The 25,838-nt window shown below is 40.9% G+C and overlaps 2 protein-coding genes across 4 annotated transcripts in view; one reads left to right on the top strand and one right to left on the bottom strand.

Moving 5' to 3' along the window:
* The window catches only part of GRAMD2B (GRAM domain containing 2B), a 32,705-nt gene extending 23,327 nt beyond the window's left edge, over positions 1-9,378 (top strand). For 2 of the 3 annotated variants that reach the window (XM_080372676.1, XM_080372677.1), the window contains exons 8-14: positions 56-136; positions 828-939; positions 2,665-2,787; positions 2,978-3,065; positions 3,507-3,608; positions 5,353-5,446; positions 9,066-9,378. In XM_080372676.1, coding sequence (XP_080228802.1) covers positions 56-136; positions 828-939; positions 2,665-2,787; positions 2,978-3,065; positions 3,507-3,608; positions 5,353-5,446; positions 9,066-9,107 — 642 coding nt within the window. In that variant the 3' untranslated portion in view covers positions 9,108-9,378. Of the gene's footprint in view, positions 1-55; positions 137-827; positions 940-2,664; positions 2,788-2,977; positions 3,066-3,506; positions 4,593-4,900; positions 5,447-9,065 lie in introns of all 3 variants that reach the window. The other variant, XR_013924972.1, reaches the window with a different exon arrangement.
* The window catches only part of LOC308056817 (uncharacterized protein), a gene marked incomplete at its 5' end in the record, with an annotated part of 365,182 nt that extends 345,349 nt beyond the window's left edge, over positions 1-19,833 (bottom strand). The window contains one exon of the mRNA XM_080372678.1: positions 19,531-19,833. Coding sequence (XP_080228804.1) covers positions 19,531-19,833 — 303 coding nt within the window. The remainder of the gene's footprint in view (positions 1-19,530) is intronic.
* Between the last annotated feature and the right edge of the window lie 6,005 nt (positions 19,834-25,838).

The following is a 25,838-nucleotide window of genomic DNA, read 5'->3' as shown; positions in this document are numbered from 1 at the left end:
TAAATACTGGATAGTTTGTGAGTATGTTCCTCGTTAACACTGCTGCTTTTTTCAGGATAAAAGCATGGGCAACAGTCCAAATCCCTCTTCTGCAGAAAACAGCTTCAGAGCTGATCGTCCTACAACTCTGCCCTTGGTAAATGGCTTAGATGTTGGTTCTTTTGTTGCATGGCAGCTTTCATTGCAAATACCATTTATGTCTGAAGAAAGGCAACTGAAGGAAATCATGACATCTGTCCTCTAAAACTTCCACAATTTTTTTAACATTGGGAGGCAGTAGGAATGATTAGCATTAAGTGTATTTCATCTGATCACATGCAGTATGTATACGTGTGTGCACTTTGGATATATTCCAAGGTCTATGTGCTCTGCATATCTCTGTTTAACAGTCAAGTTTCACAGTGCTCTGTAGTAACTTAAAGTTGCTTTTCTGACTGCCATGACACTTTTTGAAGTGTTTCTAGTTGCAGTCCTTCCTCTGTGAGCCGGTTCAGACATCTGAAAGACATGTAGGCACATTTGATGACCAGATTCTAATTCCAGTAATGCCTGTCCTGGACATCTCAGTTTGTTTAATTGAAGTGTCTTTCTTCTCTACACAGGCTTAATATCCTCACTGAAACAGTGGCAGGGGATGAGGCTTGAATTGATCAGAGGGACTTAATTTGCTAACTTGATCTCTACAGCTTGATAACAGAGATTGTTCATTGTTTAACAGTTTTAAATCTGTAATTATTGGTTCAGTTTCTAGAGGAAGGTCAGAGGAAATAAGGTTGATTGGATTTAGAACAGAGCTGAGCTTTCTTGTGATGCTTTCTCCCCATCAGGATTTCAATGAAGACTATTCTGATCTGGATGGAATAGTGCAGCAGCGGAGGCAAGAGATGGAAGAGTCCAGCAGCACAGGCTCGCAGACCCCAGAGCTGGAATGCTTCCAAGGTGAGAGAGATTGTGGAGGCCCAAGAAGATGAGAACTGTTTAGCTCTCAGTTTTGCTTCTCTAATCCCCGCCTGATATGAAATATACATTGTCCACAGTCCTGGAGAATTGTGTCATTTTCCAGGTCTTCCTCAAAGCCATGTTAGCTGCGTTTCTATTATTTTGTCCCTTTGCAATCCAGACACAGGCAATGACTTGGTCAGCAGCGGATCTGACTTGTCATTACTGCTTCCAGTTATTTATTCATGTACTGTTTGCTCCCTATATCCCCCATGAGTTATGCTAGCAGAGATAGTGTGGGAGATGTTCCTCATTTTAAAAAAAGAAAAACAAGCAAACAAAAACCTCTAAAGTCATTTAAGTCACAATGTAACTTCCTTTAATCTGTACAAATCATGTCCTTTACTGTGGTGGGTTTTGGTCATCAAAAAAGTTATTTTTGACATGTGGATTTGTGGGTTTGTTTTTTAAACCCTCACTTTATTCTTTGCAGTTAAGACACTTGAAGATACTGTCCAAAGTTGTTCTTAACAGTGCTCTTTGTAATTTAATATGCCTCAAGTTATTCACCTAATTAGCAGGAATGCTGTGTAGAAACTCACTGCATGTAAGTTCATAAGTACAGCAGAACTTGTTTTATGTAGCATATATTGAATGTTAATAGAAAAAGCTAAGGTATTATTCTGTTGTAGAATTAATACATATTAACATATTAATGTGTTGTTATGTTACTACTCCAGGTTCCATGTTGACTATAAAATTATTTGTAGAAAAAGAAACATTTACTGTTAATTTTAAATTAAACACTATCATTTTTATAACTGTTTTCTGTCACATTAGTTTTAATTAACTCTTCTTTTTTGCTGTGTGCCTTTTCTTCAGTGGTATGATTTGGGGCTGTTTGCTTTCATTGGTCTTTGGTATTTACTGTGTGCATATTTTTAATTGTTTGGTGGCATCTGTGAAACAGTAACTAAATCGTGGTGTCATCACTTGCCACATGAATGCTTCTGAATAATGATTTAATTTCCTGTGTTACTTCCTTATGGCTAATAACTACTTCAAACCTTTCCATTTTCCTTTTCCATAAATAAAAAACCAACATGCAGTTAAAGAATCACCCTAGGAAGAAGAACTGGGGGGGGGAAGGGGGGTACATCTGTCAGTTGTGATTCTGTTTCTTGTGCATCGTTCAAGCAGTCCAGGGTGCAAGTAAAGCATGAATAAAACTGAGTGCGACTGAATTTTTCTGTTCTATCTCTTTCAAGAGCTATCCACATTTAAAAAACAGGAAAGAGAACTGTAATCTTTTTAAAGTAACAATGCAGTATCTCCATTTGATGTTGCTCTTAAAGTCACTTGGAATCATTACTATAGCATAGTCAGTCCTTTTGAGAGATTACTTTTGTGCCTGTATAATCTTCTGACTGGAAATTCAGTGATAACCTTCAAAATTTGTACAGGTTGCCATCCTTCAAAGGATCTTAAAATGTAAATGCATCATCCTTTTCCAGTCCAGGTGATGCTTTATATTTTGTGATAATGTGGAATTACACATTACAATAATGTGTTTTAAGATTACTAAACCAAATGCTGCTTTCTGTCCAAGTACAGAAATACACTTTTTAAAATCTTCTTCTTACTCTACTCCTCAACTAACCTAAGCGACCGACAGCTTCCTTTGACTTCATATTTCATCATTATTAAAAATCTTGCTTTTGACAGATTATCATGTTGTTGAGACACAGACTCACTTGAAAGTTTCCAAGACTGAGGCAAAGTCTCTCCACTCAGATGCACACAGTAAACGTGGACCTGATGGAAAAGCCCGAAACAGTCCTCGAAATGGTAAGGAGTCAAGACCATATCTTCAGCTGGAGTTAGCAGGGATAAGTTTGCATAGTTATGTCAGTTCATGTAATTTGGAAGAACTTTCTTGTTTATCCTTATGTTTATATTATCTGTTGCATGCTTCTAAAAATGATTCGTGTGCCATGTCTGCTTTGATCAAAGTAACGCTTGGTTCTTGTCCTCGTAGGCCATTCTGAAGCCTTCAGGTTCTTCCACAAAGTGAAGACCCAGAAGCTCTTATCTCTGAACCATGTACTTATATTTTACGCAGTTCTGTAAGTTAGCAATTAATACCAGTATTATCAAAATACTATGATTTTTTATGTATACATAGATTAGTGCAATCTAAGCTTCACTTGAAAAAAGGAAGCCATTGAGAATTGTGGCTTCTATAGTTCTCAGAAGTAGAAATGCTGGGGCAGGCTTACCTAACAGGCCTTTCACTTTTAAAAGCAAAGGGTCTTCTGGTTCAGGATGTGTTAAAGACTAACTACTTGCAAGTTCAGTTTACATGTCACTTAGCAAAGCCATACTCAGGGCTGAGATTTTCATAACTGTCTGATTGCCACTTACGGGTATTCCTGAGGTGTTTCTAAGAATGATACCGTTATTATTCAACATGTGCAAGTAACAATTTAAATGGCTTTTAGCATTAAATTTGTCAAGTACCTTTAAAGTTTTGATTAACTGATGTACCTTATTTTCCTTTCTTACAGGGTTTGTGTATTAATATTTTCTACCTTCTACATGAGATACAAAATCAGTGTCCTGGAGGAACGTATTATTTCCATCACATCCTTTGATTCACATATTAAGGAGTAAGATACGCTCTGTAAAATTCGGGAAATCTTCCAGTATTTGTCATGCTCATCTATTTTCCTCGGAAACCACTGTCATATTGTAGTGCCCTTGTGATAAGTCAGTGTGCTGTAGTTCTTGTATTCTGTACTAGCCTCATCTCACAGCTTTCTGTTTAAGACTTTCAGTAAAAATGTGGTATGTCGTGGTATACTACTGCCTTGAGAATGTTTCATATAGCTGTGAGTAACTTCAGTGTAAACTGTGGAAGTGATCATTTCCTTTCCAGAGCAACGATTCTGTGGAAAAGGTATAAGTTCTGTCTTTGCTCTTGATGTTATTTGATTAGCTGAAGATGACAGAAGTTACTTCATAATCTTTGGGCTAATCTGACTTGCTTGTATAATGTTTGCTGAAGCTTTGGGCTGCTTATATTCTCTTTAGAAATTGATATCCTGTTTTGCTAAAATAAAATAAACAAAATCCACACCACAAAACCAAACCAAAACAAAGAAAACCCCAAACACACCAAGGGAAGGTTCTTTGTGTATTTGAAGAGGAAATAGGGAAAGGGGCCATGGTTCCATAGACAGTCCCATTCTGTAGCTAGAGTCACAGATATTGTCTGCCCCTGTGTTTTTACTTCTTTTTTTCAATCTCCAAGTTGCATGGGTAGGCAGTGCAAGGGGCATACACCACAGCAGTATGCCAAGCTTCCTACTCCTCTCTGAGGGCAGAAGGTAGTTAACTGGATACTGCTGAGAATACTAATCAGTTCATTCAACATTAAATTTTGCATTAACTCTTCTCCCCTTCTTATACGTGATTTTTTCTGAGGTGGTCTGAAAAACATGTCTTCAAAAGCTATTTGTAAATCTCTGTGCAAGACCTGTAGCCACCTGCAGCCTGAGTGGCAATGCTGATAGCTGGAGAAGCACCACCTGAAAAACAGGGAAAGTAAACTCCAAAGAGCTGTACCAAGACTGGGTGGAACTGTCTGCAAAGTGTTCCAAACCTGTAGCAAGTTCTTCAATAAGTGTGCTTGTCAATTCAGCTTTCTTCGGTGACCTGTCAGTGACATATAGGTCACTGACAGTGCGCTTGTCATATTGAACAGTGACTGGTGCTGCTTAGGATCCAGCTGCTCTCAGCTGATTTCTGTGGAAAGCAGTAGGACTTGTATGCACGGGTGAGAAGACAGAGCTAAATTCTTCATAAAAAAGGAGTAGGAAGTATATCGTTCTTTATCTTAAACAGGCTTGCATTTGTATTTTATCCATAATGCAATGAGAGGGGTAACCCTGTCTCTAAGAGCAGGCAATGTCAAAAGCCATTTTCCCACTTCTGGCATGTTTTTATTAACAGTGTGCTGTGTCCCTCTTCTGAAGCACTCTTACAGGAGAAGGGCCTGGGTTTTGCTGCTCTGATCTCAAACAGTACAAGATAAAGGATGATCTAATGTGCACTTCTACAGTGTCAAGGGGTTGGACTTTTTGATTTCCTTCAAGTCACGGGACATGGAACTTAATGCAACTTTTCAACTTATTGCCAGTGGAAATAGCTGTAAAGTTTTCTGTCTAAACTTCTGGAGAATGAGACCACATAAAGAATATGGTCAAGAGTGCATAAGTGACTGAGGCCTTTGTTTCTGTAAACAAGTACAGTTTACAATGTTGCCACTGTATTCCCATCTACATGTATCTCTCAGTTCTGTTTTACTCTGTTTTGCTTCTGTCACACTTACTTCTTTATTCTGTTTGACAGACGTGCAGGGCACCAAGGTTTGGGATCTCATCTGCAAATTAATGCTGATGCCCTTTGTGATGAGTTAACTGCTAATCTTATAAAATTGGAAAAGGTAACTTCCTATGATATAATGCAAATTCTGACACACTAACCCAGTTCTTGTGGAATTTCTATAGTCTGTTATTTTGAAAAGTGCCAAATTACCCCCAAATTTGGTATAAGAAGCTGACATGTTTTCCTAGACAAAGGACGGGGTTTTGGACTATAAATTAGCACAAGTACAAGCACTGGTATGTGTAAATGTTTTGCCTTTTGCTGAGGCTTACAACCATGAATACTAATAAATGTACACTTCAGGAGTGATTATTGCATGTAATGATTTCAGTGAGGGATTATTGTCCATCAAGGCTAAGGATTCTGAACTTAACCTTTATTACTATTTGATGAACTTTTTTGTCTGGGGCTTTTGTTTGAGATTATGGGGGGGGGGTTAATTATTATAAAGAAAAACAATGCTGGCTTTCATGTGTGGTCAGCTTCTTCACATGAAGTGGCTGGAATCTGCCTGTTTTGGTGACACAAATGCTGCTGCACCAATTTTGTAATTCCGAGTATTCCTGGCATTTAGTTTTTACTATACTCTAATTGCAAAACTAAATGCACTTGCTGACTTAAATTGGAAACCTATGCAAAACAAAAGTGGGTGTGCAGACTTTATTTCCGTTTTAGTTGTTGTGGTGGGCTACTCTTGGCCAGCAGTCAGACACACAGCCAACTGCTCTCCCCCTTCCTAGCAGGGCAGGGGGAGAAGATAGAATGAGGAAGCTCGTGAATTAAGGTAAAAGCAAGGATGTTGCTTACCAGTTACTGTTGCAGGCAAAACAAATTTGACTTGGGGAAAATCAATTTAATATAGTACCAGTTAAAATAGATCTGGGTAGTGAGAAACAAGGACAAACGATACACCGCTGCCTTTCTTCCCCCCTGTCCCAGGCTCAGTTTCACTCCACTCCCAACTCCTCACCCCATTCCCTGCCTCCAAAGTGGGGCTGGTAGGCTGTTACAGAAAGTAACTTTCTGCTGCACCTTTCTTTCCCCATTTTCCCCCTGCTGGAGGTGGGCTCCTTCAAGGGCCTCCGTGCTTTGGAAAGTAACCACCTGCTGTGGCATGGGTTCTCCATGGGCTGCAGCACGGACGTCTTCTCTGCCATGGAGCACCTCCTCCCCCTACTCCCTCTCAGACTCCGGTGTTCCTTCTGCTGTTTCTCACCATCTTACTCTGCTCCTGTCTCTGTTTGGTGTTTTTCCCCTTTTTTGAATACACTTTCCTAGAGGCTTGACCACAGTCTTGGCTGAGGGTCTCAGTTGTGCCCCTGCAGTGGGTCCATTGGAGGCTGCTGGAACAGCTGTATCCAGCACAGGGCAGCCCCTGCCCTCTTTCCATAGCCACTGCCCCTGCAGCCCCCTGTCCTGTCCCCCCACCCCCAAACCATGACAGCTGCGCACAATACAGGTGCATGAAATGTTACATGTTGGGAACATGTACACTGGCCAAGCATAAAAAAAAGTATCAGTGGAGCCAATCCAAAGGTTACTTGAATTCCTGTGTGCTTAAGTCACAGAAGATATTTTTGCACTGTTTCTAAATCCCAGTGCACGCCAAGGTCTTTTAATACCTTTTTTTTTTTTTTTTTCCCCTAAACAAAGTTTCTCAAGTAGCATAAAGCTAGGGTTACATAATATCACTGTTTACCTGTGTGGCGTGGGTTTTACAAATACTGCCAAAAAGAGGTTTCTCTGCCCAAACCTCCACCCCCTTGGCTGTGGTGGAAGTCTAAAATAATGCTAGCTTAACTCCTCTGTATGCTCTGGATGCTAAGAATATGAATACAGAGGAAAATACTTACCAGAGGATTAGCAGATACAATCTTTAGCCAAATTAGGTCATTTAAGAGGTCACTGCTTTCCAGCTGTCTGGGACAGGCTGGCAAGATGGTTCATGAGAGACGTCGTTTCAGTGGGAAGCCTGCCAGCCAGCCCTTTGCAGCAGGGCTAGGCACTTTCCCACTCCCTTATATAGTCTTTGCTTGGAGACATAGTAAAAAGCAGCTGGATGATCAGATCATTCGGTTATCCCCAGAGAAGAGGCCCTCTGTCCTGATTTAGAGTCTGAAGTCAGTGCTTTTTTCATTTAGTGTCTACAGGATTGGACCCTTTAAGTCTTCCCTTGTATTTGCCGAATACTCAAGAGACAATCAGCTACTATGCATACAGGCTAAATGAGTATTGCCTGTAGCTGCATATTGTCACATCCCAGTCCTGTCTAATCTAGATGAGCAGTGGTTAGAACAGGATGTTTGTACTGCAAAACTGGTAGAAATCTAATAGCTTTATGTTCTCGGAGCAAAGTTACTGCTTAACTGTTTCATATGCCTTAGTGAAAAGTGCTAGTAGTTGACTGCAGCTGGCTTCAGCAGCACAGGTGGCATTGACAGTTCCGGTGTAACTTGTTTCTCACCTCGTTTCCTGTGCAACTGCAGCATTGTAAACTAGAGCACAGGCATTATCTAGACTAAAAAGTAGAAATTATTCTCCAGTTAAAAAGCGTTCAGTGCAGTATGTTGCAATGACTTTTTCAGTGTGACCTTGAGCTTTTTGCAAGCTCAGCTTCATACTTGGAGTTGCCATGGCTTAGCAGAATTTTGCTTTGGCATTTAAGTGAATTTAACAGGTTGTTAAAATGCACCGTGTCTATCAGAGTGTAAAGTGTTAAACTGGGGGAGGGAAAACGTGGCCTAATGTTACTCATTCCCTTATTCTAATGTAGCTTGTTAAAAGGAAAATCCTATGTATGCATTAAGTGACTCTTGCAAAATTAGGTGCTTCTTCCTGTGCTCCTTTCCCCAAAATGCCCCACTTGAAAAACGTGTGCATCTGGGCTAGAAATGAGGTAGGATTAAGAAGTGGTATCTGTGAACAGGAAGTATAATGGCTCCTCAAATTAAAGCCTGAAAGTATCTGTGACTAAACCTTCTGCAGCCAGTGACTGCTAGTTACTAAGATACAGAGAACACGTGTGCCAGGGAATGTGGCCCACTATATTCCCCCCTCTCTGCTTTTAAGGACAAGGAGATGAAAGATAAATAGGCTTTGTAGAATGGGTCTGTGCAAATCATCTTTGAGGATGTGACTGGCTGGTGTTGCCTTCAGTGTAACTAAGGAAAGATAACCCACTAACAATACACTGAACCAGGCAAATGGGACATACCTGCTAATGGTTAAAAGACTCATTTCGCTGCGTACGCCTCATAGGCAACTGTGTAGCTGAAACTGTTACAAAATTGTTTGAATTATTCACTTTAACCTGAACGGCAACTTTGAGGCTCTTAATGGGTTTTGATCAGATTCAAAATAATTGGGTTTCTTGTCCCTTTCTTTCTAGCTCTAGTCTTTTCCTATCATTTTTTTCTTATACCTAATGAAGGAGAGAATCTATAGGAGGAAATTGCAGGAGATGCTCGTAATATGAAAGCTAGGTGTGCTGCTAGCTGATTGTATCCAGATGTTTCCTTTGGCTAGGTCAGGAAGCATTTAGCATTAATACCATTGGTATGAATAGTTGTGACAGAATTAAGATGCAGGCAGAGAGTATAATGAAGAGTATGTCTTGGGTTTTTTAATGCAGTATAACGGTTCCTGCCCCCCAGTTATTTTTCTCTCCTTTTTCTAAGATACAGAACAACTTACAAAAACTACTTGAAGATCGTGAATGAAACGTCGATGTTCTTGGACTGCTTCAGACCTCATTCTTCTCTCTTGAAAACAGTTCCAAAGGAGCTCTGCTGGCCAGAGTTCAAGCTTCTCTATTTTCAGTCCAAGCCAAGCTTAAACTACTGTAAAGCTCATGTCATAATGCAGAAAGTCATTTTATTCTTGAGCATGTATCTATAAGTGTTGAAAACCTGTATGTTCTGATCTACAACATGTATGTTTTGATCTACATGTACGTATATGCTTTAAAAATAAGGGGATTTTTTTCTTTTCTGTTGTGTGTGAATTAATGGATTTTATAGCTTGCTTGATTCTAGACTTGCTTACACCAGCACAAACCTGGTGCATCAATTTTTTACCTCAGCATTTGCTTTCTGCTATCATCATACAAGTGTAAATGGGAAGAATTTCAGTCATGACTCATGCTGAAGTGTGAATAAGCTGGTCAGTTACGGTTATGGATTGGTGCTTTGCTATACATTTTTACTATTTTGTGCTGGGGTGTCCCAGAGATCAGAAGACAGTCACCTCTGAATGTGGTTATGTGAAGTTCTGAATGCTCGAGGCGTGCACAGTTCTCAGGTGCTGTAAAAAGGCTCAATTCTGCTTTCTGTGGCATTGCATCACCGCTGAGGGTAAGGTCTGTTTCTTACAGACCTAAGGAAACTGGGGATTCAGTTTCCACTGAAGTCAAGCTTGAAATATGTATGGACTTGCCAACTTAAAATCAAGTTGCTTATAAATTGCAGTATAGATGTGACATACCTGCACAGCTTAGAATAACTGCTAGGTTTTTTGTCCACTCATAGTCTCTGTCCATTAAGTTAATCGGTGTGAAGACCCTGAGTCAGCTTTCCTTGGAGTTGCATGGGGTTTTGGTTAGCTGAACAAGTGCAATTTGTGCTCCAGTTGATGGAAATCTAGTCGTGGTATGTGACTCCAGGGAACAGGTATTTCCACATAACAGGAACTGGTGAATTAATGATGCAGCAATACAATCACTAGAATGAATGAAGAAGTGGACACCTGCTTTGTGATATCGTACTATTTTTTTCACAGTGCCTAAATGGGATAACTGGGGATTTTTAGCTTTCTAATTCACCAAGCAGGCTGGTTAGTTTTTAAAAAGCAGTATTTAGGATAATAAAAACTAGTATCTTTAAAGTAACAGTATTGTTTATAATATGCTATGCATTTTATAACCATTTCTGTGAAATGTACCCACTTTGTTTAAATAAACTTTTTTAAAACAAGCGACTCGATACTATAATTTAGGTGAACTCAGTTCCATCCATCAGCATGAATATTGGTCAAGTGTGATAATCATGATGATGAGGCTCATACAGTATAAAATTTGTGCAAAAAACAGTACCCCACAGGAAGGGTTGCGAGCTGCGTCCTGCTGATGTGCTTCCTGTTACTCAGCTGTACCTGAGGTCTTCCCAGACTGCAATGACCAAACAGCAGGAGTAAATTTGGCCCCCAGAGTTCTTAGGAAATTTTAATAGTTTTCTCACGTGATTTCACCTTTAAGAACATTAGATGAGTATCCTAATGTTGAAGCAGCTTGGAGAGCCCTATGTGCCCTCTAATGTGCCTGCCTGGCTCAAGGTTCCATCTGAGCACGGTCTGTCAGAAATCTGAGTTTTCATGGTTCTCCCTATTGCAGCCTCTGCCTTTCCTTCCTCAGCTGTCATGAAATTATTGGAATACTTTGTTTCACAAAAAAAGCCCTATTGAAATAAGTTAAGTTTTCTTCTTTTTCCATCCTTTCCACTACTGCTATCTTTTTCCACAGTTACACAGCTTATGAATATTTTGGACTCTGACCTTATCTTCTCCCTTATCCTCAGCTTCCTTTAATTCTGTATCAGTAACAGAAGTTTGTAGTTCTGTTTATGGTTTAAAAATTGATGCCACAAGTCACCTTTATCAAAGGAACTTCAGGGAAGCTTGATTATATGCAACAGCTGAACTGTGTTAGCCTGTTATTCCATTACATCAGCAAAGATGTGCTTTGCTATAGGAAAACAAAGGAAGAGAGATAATATTTGGCATCTGCCTTATGTAAAGCAGGCAGGCTAACGCCTTATCATTTGCCATAAGTGAACACAGTAATTACCAGCCTGCATGAGTAATCAAAGGTGGATACATGCCCTTTAGCCCGTGGCAGCAGCATGCCAGGGGAGGCGAGTCTGGACAAAGGTGTAACAGTGTCTTTCAAAACAGAGAAGCAAATTACACTCCGAAGAAAGAACTGGTGCTTGGTGCTTGTGGCTCAGGTCACAATTCAGTGTTGCCACCTCACCTCTGCTCGTCCATTGGTACCCTCACTCCTTTTCCTAGAGGGAGGAGGAGGATGTCTTGAGGATGTCATACTGTTCAGAAGTCAGTGCACAGCTGGGCAGCGCATAATACTGCAGTGCTTCCAATCTGAGAGGCAGAGCACACGCAAGACCCAGTGGGGACAAAGTTTTGCAGTGTGAGAGGTTTTCTAATCTTGTGACTGAAGAGGGGGAGTTTGCCCCAGTCCTGATTGGGTGGGAAGTAGCAGCAGCAGTGATGAGCAAGGAAAAGGTGCTTGCTGCGAGGCTGGGAGTTGGGCAAAAAGCTAAGGGGGCTTCCTGAACTAGCATCTCTGGTATGTAGTCCAAAGTCCTCGAGGAGGGGTTTTGCTATTTGTCAGAGGTGAAGTGCTAGTTTACAGAAGCAGGTGGGAAGATGTGTGACTTCAAGGAAGTCAGAAATATACACCAAATATTTAGTGCAAGGTGTTAATAATGTTCATGTATAATTAGCTGCATAGGCTGCCTAGAAATTACTTTTAAAAGCCAATTTTCTTACTTCTTTTCGTTTTTTTTTTCCAGTTTTTTCTGTCTGTTGTCCCTCACAGCATAGAGGCTGGAAAAAACCCTGGGTTTCACCAGCCACAAAGGACCTAGTTCTGGAAAGATGCTTTTGCAGATACATGGAAGGCAACATGGACACATCACTAACATTTTCTGTAGTTGTAGTTGGTGATGCAGTAATTTTTTCTTAGCAATCTTAGTCCAACTTTCTTCAGTTTGTCTGCTTGCTTACTCTAAGGGAGAAAAAACAACCAAACAAGCAAACAGCTGCTTGATTTTCTTTCTCAGAAAATGAATTCTGAGGAAACTCCCAAGACACTTTTGGTGGTTGTGGGTAGGAGCCATAGATCAGACCTGACTTTTCCACATATATTCTGCCGATGTACAGCAAGTGGACTTACATCCTGGCCTGGTGAGACTAATTTGAAATTATTTTCTCCACCTCATTAGTATGAGGTTACCAAATGGCTAAAAATTGCTGGGAGGAAAGGGAGAGGGTTGCAGAACCACATGACATGGAAGTATATTATAGGCATGATTTTCTGATGGTTTGGAATTCTTCTGTCTTCAGGCTGCTGTCAAGAGGAAAAGTCCTTTTTTCCATTTCTCCACTCTTCCATATTCCCAGTTGTTATTTTCTTACACGTTTTCACAGGTAGAAGAAAGGAGCAGAAATGGGTTTGGAGAGGCTGGATGGGTTGAGGGCTTGTTGAATTAGTTTTCTGCCAAGTCAGTTACCTGAACTGCTTGGGCTGAGGGGTGTCAAGTTTATCATACAGTTGTTGTGAAGGATGCAGCTAGCACTCTGTTAAGGCAAAGTATTATAAAGCCCCCTCTCTGCAGAACATGAAAAATACTAATTGTCATTAGCCTTTGTAGAAAAGACTAACAATTTTGTGTGTGCGTGCACATGTTTGTCTTGAATTCTATCACTGGTTTCTTCTGAACTTCCATGCAAATGTGTAGCAATGCTCACTCATTCCTGCTATGCCTACACTTCCATTTCCAAGGTTCCACCTAATACTGACAAACACTAAATAAACCTCTAGGTTGGTGTTTTTCGGGCCTTTGTGGGCTATTGCTTGGCTGGTTCAGCTGCAGCTGCTAGTGAGGTATTACTCTCAAGAACAACAGGAGATTTTGCATTTACAGACCGGGGGTGACACGCAGTAAAGATCATGAAAAAGCTGGCTATTTAGACAGAAAACTGAGCAAACAGTTCCCTTTGTGCTCAGTGCCTGTGTCTCTGCTTCTGTAAACAGCAGAGGAATAATATCATTTGAAAGGATTTTGCCAGCACCTGCTTTCAGTTTGCCTGGTGAGATTATCTGAGTCTGACATGCAAATTTGCTCAAGAGGGAAAATTGACTAATCTCATTTGATGTTTCCAGGTTTATGGTTTGAACCCAGTGGACCTTTCTGCTAAACGTGGTTTCATGTAATGAGGCGAAAGGGATGAGGTTTTTTGCTTTCGTGGATTATAATATCGGTGTAATACTATTTTACCATTGTGGACCTTTAGAATACCTGTTGTTCAGTGAGCAGCCACAACGAAATACATGCCAGTATATTTCATTATTGTCTCATTATTCCCTCTTTATCTGTAGCCTTCCTGGATTTTAACAGAAGGTCAGGAAAATGCATGTACTAAAACAACGTATAGTATATGCACTAACTCAGCAGCCCTTAGGAGAGTTTATTCCCTGAGCTTCACACAGGCTTATGATGTCTGTAACTATTCCCATCCAAAACACAGGAATTTCACTGGTACATAGACCCCTGCATTTTAGACCTTGAGGTTTTCCTCCTGGTGGCATCTACTGACTCTCAACTTCCCTTTTAGTCAAACCGCCAGCGATACTGTCACTACTCAGATTATATCTGAAATTATTTGGGTGAGGAAGCCCACATCCTTACAGCACCATGGTTAGGGCCCCTTGCCTACACCTGCTACTGGTAGGACCCTCAAAGGGGATGATCCTAAGAAGGAGCTGGTTAGGAAAGTGCTCTGGAAGGCCACCAGTGGGATTGGTGTAATAATAAGAGGCTTTTGTCTTTCTTGAGAGGCTACCAGTGGGATTGGTGTAATAATCAGAAGATTTTGTCTTTCTTCAGTACCTGGTATCATCTCTATTACAGTTTACAAATGAGTCATCAGGCTGCAGCATCCTAGCAAGCAGACTTCAAGCATGAATTCAAGGCATTCCTATGTTTTCCCAAGCTTGTGTTTCTAATACAAAACATGTAAGAATATTCCAGCTATTCCCTATAGAAGTTACAAATGCTCTGCATGAATCACTTTACCTTTCTTCCCCACAACAGACAGTATTTGTGCCAAATATCTTGCCCCTCCTGGAAGGTCCAAACACATTTCCAAGAGCGTAATTGTTGGTGGAAGGAGTAACACCCTGAATTGGATGTCTGTTTACTAAGTAAACATCTGTGTCAAAAAAACTAGATGCTTGCTAGCTGCCAGCCTCTGTGAATTCAGTCTAGATAGCTCTTTTCCCCTCCCTATATTTTTTTAACTTTCGTCCATTGTGTGTGGAGCCTATGCCTATGTATTTTACTGTACATGTGACCTACATTGTGCCTTGCCAATTTCTGTACAAGTTCATCTGACTATTGCTTAAAAGCTCATTATGTTCTTAAGGTTGAAAATGTATCTTTTTCCAGGCTTTACATCACAAACAGCAAGTTCACGTCACGATGGTGTAGTAACTGCATCCTATTCTGCAGGAGTGATGTTTTATATTAAACTTCATAACAAGGATTTATTAGTCATTGACAACGCAGGTAGTCTGGGCTGTACAATAAAGTTCTCTTCAACTGCTGTTCTCACTTAATGGTATTAATAAGGTAATTTTCCACTGACTAGGCATTTTAGAAGTGCTTAGCAGAAGATTAAAGGAAAATCATTCCAATGCGCCGTTAAGTACAAAATTAAAGACCAGCTCTTTGCACTATCTACAGATAGACAGATAGGGGTTCATTCCAAGAAGAAAAGGTAATGAGTAACTTAATTATAACCTTACATGCTGCACCTGGCACGCAGGGCAAAATACAGCTCCATATCCTTCCCGCACTTAGAGCTTGTTATCGTGGCAATATGCACATGTGGCTGCATTCTGAGGCATGGGCAAGGTGGGAAGAAAGTCAGCGTGTACTAACAGATGTTTCCACAATGTATGAAATGAACCATGAACCTTCTCTCACAGACAAATCATGTGAGAAATAAATGCTTTATTGTACTGGCTTATGATACTATGTGAAGATGTGCCCTGTGTTTTCCTGTAAACAGTTCTAAGCAATGCCACTAACAGCACACATGAAAATAAATAAATAATCTACATTAGCTGATCTGGAAATGCCCAGCCTTCTAAGGACTGATTAATGGTAACGGCTATAAGGAAGATGGTTGTTGAGCTGAAGGACTTCAATTTCTTGATTGTGGGAAGACATCTTCCATACTTCTCCAAGTCTCTTCATATATTTCTGATTTCTGAAATCACACTTTGACCACCACAGTAACTCCTCCCATGAAAACAATTTGTGGTTTGCTGTCTAATTGAACTAATGAAAGCACATGAGTTGGATTACAGTTAGGACTAAAGAAACAAGGGTGCTCAGGGCTGGCTGTTGAGGGCTGCCATAGTTGCTCCCTCCTTCTGCTTATTGCCCATTGTCTGCCTCCATTTCCCTTCTTGTGCTACCAGATGTAACCTGAATCCAAAAGTTGATCTGTTAAATGGTAACCCACCCAAAATTAGTTCATTTTGCATCAGATCTATGAAGAAGAGTCTGTCTAACAGCATCAAAGACAGGCTTGTTGAGCAATGCCTGAAATAATGTTTTAGAAGTTTTACTGACATTACTACTTTTGCCCTCTATTGTATTCTGTAATTCTATTCCATGCAAAGTGAAGCAAAATTGGAAACGGTAAGAATACTCTGAGGCAATTTCTCTGTACACCTGCCCTGTACCTCGGTGCTTCCCCAAGGAGCTGTGGGCACAGATGACTGAGATGGACTGAATGCGTTAGCAGTGGTAAGTTGGGCTTCCACGCGACTCTGGTTAACTCCTCAACTGTAAGCATCAAAGAAAACTCCTCTTTGTAGATGACAACGGAGGATTATAAAAGAATAATGTGTTTGTCCTATGATCATTTGTCTGTGTGTGTGTGTTCCCTCAGGAAGCAGATAGAGTTACCTGGCACAATCAGACCTGTATTACTATTTCCAACATATGGAAATGAGATATTTTTTTTTAAAGTTGTGACAGCAGTAATGTTAATATTGGAAGCATGTCTGTCGTAGCAAATATACCTTGGGATAAGATGGACTGTAAGCTAAGTGCAATATTCATTTTTCCCCTGCAAAAGCAAGGTTATATGCTGACACACTTGACTGGATTTTTTTCCTCCTTGCTTTGAGTAGTGGAATTAGTCTCCAGGCGCCAACACCAAACATAAATCAACTCCCTCATCTCTTACTCTCTCTGCTTACCAGTTTTATTTCCCATTCATTTGTTTTTCATTAATAAGTTCTGCCCTGCTGTAAGCAGCAGAGCCGTCAAGTCCTGGTTCTGTTTTAATGTTTATAAAAAGCTCTTTAAGCTAACGCTAGAAATTCCATTTAAATTTCTGCATCTGGTGAAAAAATGTAGTTCTTTTTGTGTTGGAGATACACAGTAACAACTGTACAGTGTATTACATAGCATTCTTTTCAGAAGGTTTTTTTTTCTGTCCTTCTGAAAACTACCTTTTTTTTTTTTCTTTCCAGCTCTCAGACTGAGAGACCTTTAAGCTAGTTTGATTTCCACAGTGTGGGTATTTATTCTGTTCTGAATTCATCTATTCTTTCTTTTACAATGTGCAAGAATGTACTGCAATAGCAGATGTATTTAAATCACATTGAAAAAACAGAGATGTTAATGTCTAAACCGTAGAACATGTTAGCTTTTTTTTTTTTTCCCTCTCTGACAGTTTTTCCAACAAGTGAAAACTTGTTACAATACACCCAAGCACAGATGAGTGAGCATGTAACAGCTATGCTGGTTTAGCCACTAAATTATTATTGTGTGGTGTTCTGGGCCATCCTAGAAGGGTGCTTGGGAGCCTGAACTTAGAAAGCTTGGAGAAGTACAGGATTTCCCCTGCTGCCCTTTCCTTGCTTTGCCTGCGGAAGCTGCAGAACAGCTGCACTCCCATCGCCCCTAGGCAAAGTCCTTCCATAACATACCTTCACTGGGGAAATTTTAAATCTCCAGCTATTTCACCACTTTTGCTAGCTGTTACTGCTGCTGGTGATACCACCACTTAAAACTATGTGCTACTGCTGCTGGACGAGGGGCTGCGCTGCTAGTGGATGCTCATTCCACACTAGTCCCATCAGGGACAGTAGAAGCCCTAGGAGGAGAGAACTATTCCTCCCTATGTTGAACCTGACACAAAAATTTCATAAGTAAATAAGCTTGCACACAGGCTAACACCACAGCCTCATGACAGGAGACTCCAGCATTCTTATCAATCATGCTAGTATAAAAAGTGAAAAGTATAACATTAAATGCTGCAAAAGTTTGCCATCGTTGCTGAGCAATGAGGATGTACAATTTGAGCAAATGAAATACAGATCTTTTATGGGCTGAAATGAAGTTTTGATGTTTCCTCCAACATATTTTCCCTCATACCTGTCATCAGTCTAGAACAAACTTTGGCAACCTTGTTAAGAAAATCAGTAGAAAACCTGCCCCATCAAAAAGTAAGTATTAGCAGCCTAGATTATCTAATCAAGTTATGATCAAGAAATAGTCCGAAGTATGAAAGCCTCTGTATTGTGATAGTCTTTATTTGGACTCCCAGGTCATTTCCCCACTGCTTTGCATCACATACAATTTTGTGTGTGTGTAGACATACACATATATATACATACACACAAACAGACATGCATAACACATACAAAAACGCAATTTAAGTGTGAATTGCTGCAGTGGTGAGTGTATCCTGGCTCAGAGGTCTGAGGGTACAGTGGCTTCTGGCCCAGGGCACTGACAGCCTTTTGGCAGCAGTGCAAGCGACAGCACCTGAGAAGCAGCACTATGCAAGTTGCTGCCAAGCTGTGACTTTCAATATAGGTTTCTTGAGGGGAAAAAAAAAAAGTCAATAATTTTACTGCCACAATTCAGTTGGCTTAGTGAAGGCATAGTTCAGGAAGTGCAAATTCGCCAAACAAAGGAAAATATCCTTTCACACCTCTGTTGTAGGCTCAGTGGTTCTTCTTGTTCCCGTAAGTCATGTGCAATCAGCCTATTTCTCTCCTAGGGCTGGCTGATGAGTAAGTTGCTCAGCTGGGATTTCATTGGCAATAGCATGTGTCATAAGCTAGGCCACGGGTGCTCAGGGCCTGTTGAATAACTTACACTGCCTGTCTTTCTGCCACCTTCTTTAGCACTTGCAATGAGCAATCTCTCACAAAACACTTGTGGCCAGCTACATTATTATCATTTATTGCACCACTCACAACGCTGAGCAGCTGGTGTCTTTCCTGAGATTAAGAATGAGCGTGAAGAAATCTGCATTGCCTGATACTTGAGAGTTTAGTCATACAGCTGCCTGAGCCACTGCAGACATGCACATTTCCATCTCCTCTACCATTAGGCACTTAAGAGAGGCAGAGTTTGACAGTTGTCCAACTTGCCAGCAGTTGCCTCTGTGCTACTGCCACCCTACCGTCACCCCCCCCCTTCTTGGTCATGTGCTGCTGCTTCCCATCCCCACCAGCAGGCCTGTGCCATCACTATCCTAATTTGCTTCCAGGAAAATAATTTGGGGTTATTTTGTGCAAAGTCCAGAGTACAAAGGTACTTTGCATCACCTCTGCTGCTAAATCTGCTAAATAGATTAGATTTGAATAACCAGTTTGGCAGAGAAAGGAGGAGCTGGAAATTACGAGTTCCAGGGTGACAACACATTTATCTCCTGTGGATAGAAGTGGAAGGCGCTGCTTTGGATGTCTAACTCCCTTTTGGCAGCACAGACTTGGCAGTACCAGGTTAACGGTTGGACCTGATGATCTTAAACCCAAATGATTTTGTGATTCAAGTGCAAGCTTGGATAGGGCCACCATGCACAAACATATATACCCCTGGTCATAAAAGCAGTTACAACTACATCTTGTGAGATTCCCTGGCCTGGCTCACAGCAAACCTACTAAGTCAGGCAGCCAAAGGCTGCAGGACAGCAGCTGATTCACTGCCAGACAGCTCGGCAGCTCAGAAGAGAAAGAAGCGATGTCCCAGTGGGCAGCACAGATCCCATGTGGAAACCAGCATGGTGAGGCAGCAGTTTAACCAAGATTCTGTTCAGCCTCTAAAGCAATGCACAAGCCAAAATCCTGCTTCGTAGTGCCCTGGCCACAGCTCTATGAAGGAAGCTGTCTTTGTGCTGAAGTGTCTGTGCTTTTACCTTGCAGTCACTGCACCGGGTAACTGTGGAGCAACAGCAATTTCTCTGGAAATCTTGGGAGCAGCCCTCAGCCTGAGATGCTCATGCACTGCTGTGAGCACACATTGCTCTTACCTTCAGAAACACTGCAGCCAGGCCATCACCTTTACGCTTCATGTAGCAGGAGCCCTTTATGTGGTACTGCGGACCCCCAGCGACTGGCTCCACTGATGGGAAGCTGGGAGGGCGCGGGTGGGGGCTGTGCCTGTGTGCCCCCTGCCCTGGTGCCCCACCGCGGGGCAGGTCAGGCTGCAAGGGTGGGCAGGTGGCTCTCCTCAGCTCTGTGACCAGCAGAGCAGGGTAAGAGGGAAGTACAGCTTCTCGCACCCTCTCGCCTGGGGAAGAGCTGCAGAGGAAATGAAAGCTGAACAACAGCATTTCACAACAGAGATCAGGGAGAACTTGATCTGTGCTCTGGTTGTGCTCACTGTGTTCATCCTGCCCTGGTGGAAGAAAGCAAAAATTGATATCTCAAGTCTTAATGAAGTGGCCTGGTAGAGACACACACAGATACAGATTCTCCACTCCCAGCAAATATCATTCTGGAGTAATTATAGACAATTTTTAGAGCTCAAACAGAAACAGTGCTAAGCCAGAGTAATGAGAAAAGAACACAAGTATTTTCTGCTCTGCCCTGTTGATTAACTGAACCATAACAAAGGTTGACTAATCACACCTCAGTGCTGAGGAATGGGAAGCTACAAAATTATGAACTAGGTAAACAATTAAAACAAAGTCTTGGAGATGCTATAGAAAATACATGGTGGTCTATAGGTATTTAGGGGGAAAATGAATTGTTTTGGCTTGGGTCATACCCTTTGTAATTCTACGCCAGAATTCATTTTGATCTCTGGTAGGGAAATAATGAAAGACCATGATTTCCTGGTATTTTAACTCACATTCCAAAACAAGTTTTCTTAGCAGCTTAAATACAAATTTCAAAATATGTTTTCTGATTAGCTGAGGACCACTGTAAGCCAAGCAAATCACTTCTTCTTTGCAAGCCCAGTACACTGAAATACTGATGTCCTAACCCAGTTTCAAAGAAGCCCTAAAGAAACAAACTAACACTCTTGAGGAATGACAAACATCTCATAGTAATTAGGAAATCTGTGATTTGAAGAACTCATGAAAAGAGTTGTGCAAAGTATGCTTCATATTTACCATTTCTTGTAGGAACAGCACAACATGGAATGACACAGACTAAGTACCAGTAAGGGTTAGCCTTTCTGAACTTTCAGTATTTATTGTTCAGAAAGAAGGCAGTGAACAGCCAGAAGAGTAAATGATACCATCAGCATGCAGGCTAGAGTACTTAGGCAAATATTGGCTGAATAAATCTAATAAATACAGAGATTTGAAATGCATAGATTAATACATCAGAGCTGATCTTAAAAAACATGGAACAAAAATTGGTGTGCTTTTTTTGGTTTTTGGTGGGGTATTTTTACACAAAAGATGCTGAATGACACTGGGACAATTTTTACAGTACAGAAAACATTAGGAGAAACATAACTATCAAAGCAAGAATGTTGCTTCTGCTCTCAGATACTTTCCTTTGTGCTGTTGGTGCTCTTTTCCTTAATCACAACAACTAGTTTTGACAGTCTGTCCTACTGCCAGAATCATGCTCCAATCAATGAACTCTCAACCGATCTGGAGATTTAGGATTACATTGTTCCATAGTGAATATGTCTGTGTATGCTTTATCTGCCCTAATTGCAGCCTTATGTGTTGGTTTAAACAACATCCGACTCCTTCCCCTGTTCTCCTCATCCAGTAATTACCTTATCCTTTTGTTCCTTTATACAATATTCAAAACCATGCTCTTTCAATCTATCTTATTTTGTGCACTCTGCCACACCTCCCGCTTGCAAGAGGTCACTCTTATCTTCCCCAGCATTCCCAATGTAATATCTAGCACCTAAACGCCTGGTACTGGGTCCTCTCTCTCCTCTGCAATGCTGCCTGCGTGTTTCACCCTGGCTTCACCACCCCCTTTGCTGGTGGTTTTGAATTCCTCATCCTCACTTTCCTTCCTTTTTCTGCAGCCAGTGACTGCTTGCTGCCTTCCTACAGGTTTCCTTGCACAGCTGTGGTGCTTGTCAGACTTTGCAGGGAGTCAATTCAACAAGAAATTGGCGGGGGTGGAGGCGGGGGTGGAGGCGGGGGGGGTGGGGGGGGAGGAAATCAGTAACACAACTAACCAAAAAATATGGAAAGGAAATGACCAGGCAACACAGAGTCAACAGCAGCCAGTGCTGGTTATGCCCGCTTTGGAACAGCAGTGCTTGACTCACCATTTTCAGATTTCCTACCTTGTGTTCCATCCCTGAGTTTTTTCTTCTTGCCTTAAGTTTCTTCTCCTCTGCTGTCACCCCATGATCCTGCATACCCTCTCCTTCAGCTAAGGTCTTCACATTGGTTTTTCAGCCTATGGAGATTTAATAACGCAGCAAAGCTTAAGAGGATAGTTTGACTTGCACTGTATCATGAAACGTCACCATAACATTGCTCTGCTGTTTGTTCTGCCTTAAACCAAGACCATAAATCAAGTGCCATCTGGATCAAATTGAGAGGAGGAGGAATGTCTTTACTTTTTATGGGGCAAACAGATATCTCCCATTTCTCAAACACATGATTGTGAGCACATACAGTCAATAAGTGAATACAGTCATGTATGAGCTAGAAAGAGGTTTGAATTCTGGGGTTCTACGAGTATCCTGCATACTTGCTGTGATGTGTTAAAAATATAAAAATACCAGCAATCGTAGTAAAAAATGTAGTTAGAAGAAACACAACTCAAAGAAGAGGTATGTGCTGCACTTCTAAGGTATTTCTCAAATGCAGCAGTCACATCAGACTGAGAGTTTTATATCGTTACAGGTCAGTCTAAATCACAGCCCAATGAGTGAGTAGCCTCTTGAAACCCAAGACAAACAAAAGACAGGAGAATATAAGTGCTCAGTAATAGCCTAGGGATTAAATAAAAGCCTTAGGAGCCACACATGGTATTTCTCCTCCGTTATTCCTCAGTCTCTCATTTTCAAATGTGCATGCTGTCATTTCATTACCTCTGTATAATGAATAACCCTGCATTCATAACCCTGAATAAGTGGGTGATGCTAACTTCACCACCTCATGCAAGGAGGTTTGGAACACCTGTAAGGATGGTGCCAGGGAAGCATGAAACACAGTTAGCACCAACTTTGAGCTTTCCACAGTTTAATGAAAGGATGGGTCTTCCTCTGAAGTTCAGAGACGTAGTAGCTTGCACTGTTTGTTCCCTTTAACTCCACCTTGAAATCAGGTTGCAGGAAAACAGCTGTAAAACCAGAGAACAGTAACACGCTGTGTAAAGTATGTATTAAACAATTCTTTCCTCCCTGGAGAAGAGTACCCAGCTGAAACACTATTATTTTTATCCTCTGGCTTTTGGAGTTCATGTTTTATATAACAATTGCACTAATCTACTGAGGCTTTTGCAGAATAAAGTGTATTTAATTACCAGCTCAGAAGTAGTGTTCCCAGATGTGCTGGAATATAAAAGACATTGAGATGAAGAGATTTGTGTTTTACACAGCTGGCTAGTGAGCTTAACGGCGGCCCTTCAGCAGGCTTTAGCCTGACCAACAGCGACACCGGGAGGAACGTGACGACTCAAAAAACAAAGGCTGCGCTACGCCTTACTGTGCAAGTCCCTGTCCCAGAAATGCAGAAAGTGTTTCCCTATTATCTGGAGGAAAACAATGAGCTGTATGGAGAACCAATGCTAATAATTTAGGAGAAAACAGAGACTGAACATGTACCTTAGTACCAGGTACTCACAGGCAACCATGTTCAAAACACAAGGTTAGACGAGATGTTTTTCACTGCAAGCAGCAAGCACTTCAGTGGCAGTTGCAAACAACCGAACACAATCCATTACTTAGTTTTCAAACACGGGGCAAGTAGCAAATGACAGCACGTTATGACAGCACGTTTTGCTGATCAAGTGATACACATTTCAGAATACTAAACACAAGATATGAAAAAGTCCTTGACAAGCCGTATTTTTTTTACTCAAGAACTTAATTCTATGTGATTAAGTCATTTAACCCATATATATGCCTTCACAATTTTTCTCTTCCACATAGGAAAATAAGAGTCCATACTTGTGCAACACATGCCTAATACATTGCTGTAGCACCAACATGCCAAACGATTCAGAAGATAATCCAGGCGAAGAGGTCTCCTGTACTTCACACTTTATTTTTTTACATAGCTCTTGATGAGATTAATACAGAGACCTGAATAGATTAGTACAGGCTAATGAGTCCTGAATGCAGCAGCTATACATACATACAGTATCTCGTACAGAAACATAGGCAGCTGCCACAAATTAGAGTTCTGGCAGCCCCACGGTTTTGAACCCATCCAGCAACAACCCACAGAACTGAGCAACAGAAATACCATGAGAAAACCACAGGCAGAAGATGAACATGTTGATCTGCTAGCACTGAAAAGTAGCGGTGAGCGCTTTCCCAGTTGTTTTAAATTCAGCACTGCAGGGCAGCTATTTCCCAAAACCCAACTTGAGACCTACTATTGGTGAGTAGTATTCCTGGTTCCTGAAAACAGTTCCTGTACCAACTCTGCTATCAGAAGCTGTGATAGGATGCAATAGAATGGAAGAATAGCAGCCTGCAGCTCACAGCCTGCAGGTTTGATTTTTCACCATTCGTTTAAAAAGCAATTGCTTTGTTTACCAGTAAAAATTACATTAGTCTTCCGTTAATAATATGGCAAAATGAAAGGAAGTTACTTGTAAGGCTGTTCCCATCAAGGTCATTTCACAGTAAGCAATACTGTGCTAACAAATGAATTATTGATCACATGTCATTTAACACTTGTTATTCACTGGTGTTACACACTCAGTTGTAATTAAGTTTACGCAACAGTGGAAGTTGCTGATAGAATTTGTATTAAAACTGCAAGTACCATTATGTTGTTGCACATACCAGTAGCTCCAAGACACATTTTATGAATTCTCAGACTGCTTTCCTTGGGTGAGATAACCCAATGGCAGCTAATGCAGTTTACAATCCGAGTGGACTTTTCAAGTTAAAGCAGAAATTGAGAAAAGGGTGCTTACAGTATTGTTAAGCCTCCTTAGTTTAACACTGCACTACAATCGTAACTGCTTATAGGCACCTAAATCCTTGCCAAAACCTACTACAACCTGCAGCTGTCTTTAGAAGGCACTCTCCCCAGAGCCACTTCACTGGAAGTCAATCAGCTAGTCAGCTCAGGCAGGATTCTTCAACAACAGGTAACTATAAATAAATAGGGTGGAGAGAAGAAAATTGCAAAAATTGTCTAATGAACTCAAAGCTGCCTGGGAAGCAGATGAGGCGCTATGATTACCTGCTGCAATGCCATGCTAGCAGTCCAATGACAATGCAGGTAACATGAGCTTTGGAATAGTAATTCATATACTTAGCAAAAGTCAGGATGAATTTGTAATGTACTTACAGAGAAAGCTCATTGTTTGCCTACATAAAGTGGATCTAATGTGCTTACTTGTAATATACAGAGGTAGTTACACAAGTATTTCAAGTTGAGTCCTCTGGAAAACCACTCAAAACTTTGGGCTGAAGGAATTGCTGTATTTCAAAATGTCAAGTTTACCTTTTTACAAAAAAAAAAAGTTTAGTGTTTGCTATACAGTCATCTTCTTGATTACATCCCTACATTTTTTCCATTCATACTCATTTTCAGGTAATGATTTGATGACCAAACTGACTCACCATCCCAGTTTTGTTCCATTCCACGGCCTCAGTCCACCTATCTAAAGCCAGATGGCAGTTAACCTTATTCCTGTAAAATAAACCAAGGGATTTGCAAGATTATTTTATCTGAAGAGTAAAAATACCTTTATTTCCCAGAACAACAGATGTGATGTAACAAGGCTATACAAACCACTATTAATAAGCAGCAAGAAGAGGAAAGAGGTCTTGAACTTATTTTTCATTGTTGAAAGTTTCATGACAACATTCAGTGTCACAGAACAGTGTTTAAGAATACAGCTTCTGTAACTTGTGCTAATTTCAGAATAGCAGAAATTTTAAATTAGGACGTGATCGTTTCTTCGCCCTCTATCTGCTAACGATTTATCTGCCTGCTTAGGGGATTTCAGTTCTGTGTGCAAACACACGACATTATTTCATGAAACCCATTTCCTAGTTCAATGGCCAAGCACAAAGAACTACAGGAGAGTTCTCCTGGCTGCAAGAGACCCAGTAGGAAAAAAAAAAAACTTTGGCTGCCTACTGTTTATTCTATAGAAAGTGACACCTAAAATACCTTCTATAATACAGATGGTTTAAAACACAGTGTTTTGA

This window comes from Falco punctatus (assembly GCF_963210335.1).
Source record: "Falco punctatus genome assembly, chromosome: Z".
NCBI lineage: Eukaryota > Metazoa > Chordata > Aves > Falconiformes > Falconidae > Falco > Falco punctatus.
Note: the sequence above shows the minus strand (reverse complement) of the source record. Positions and strands in the feature narration are given on the sequence as shown.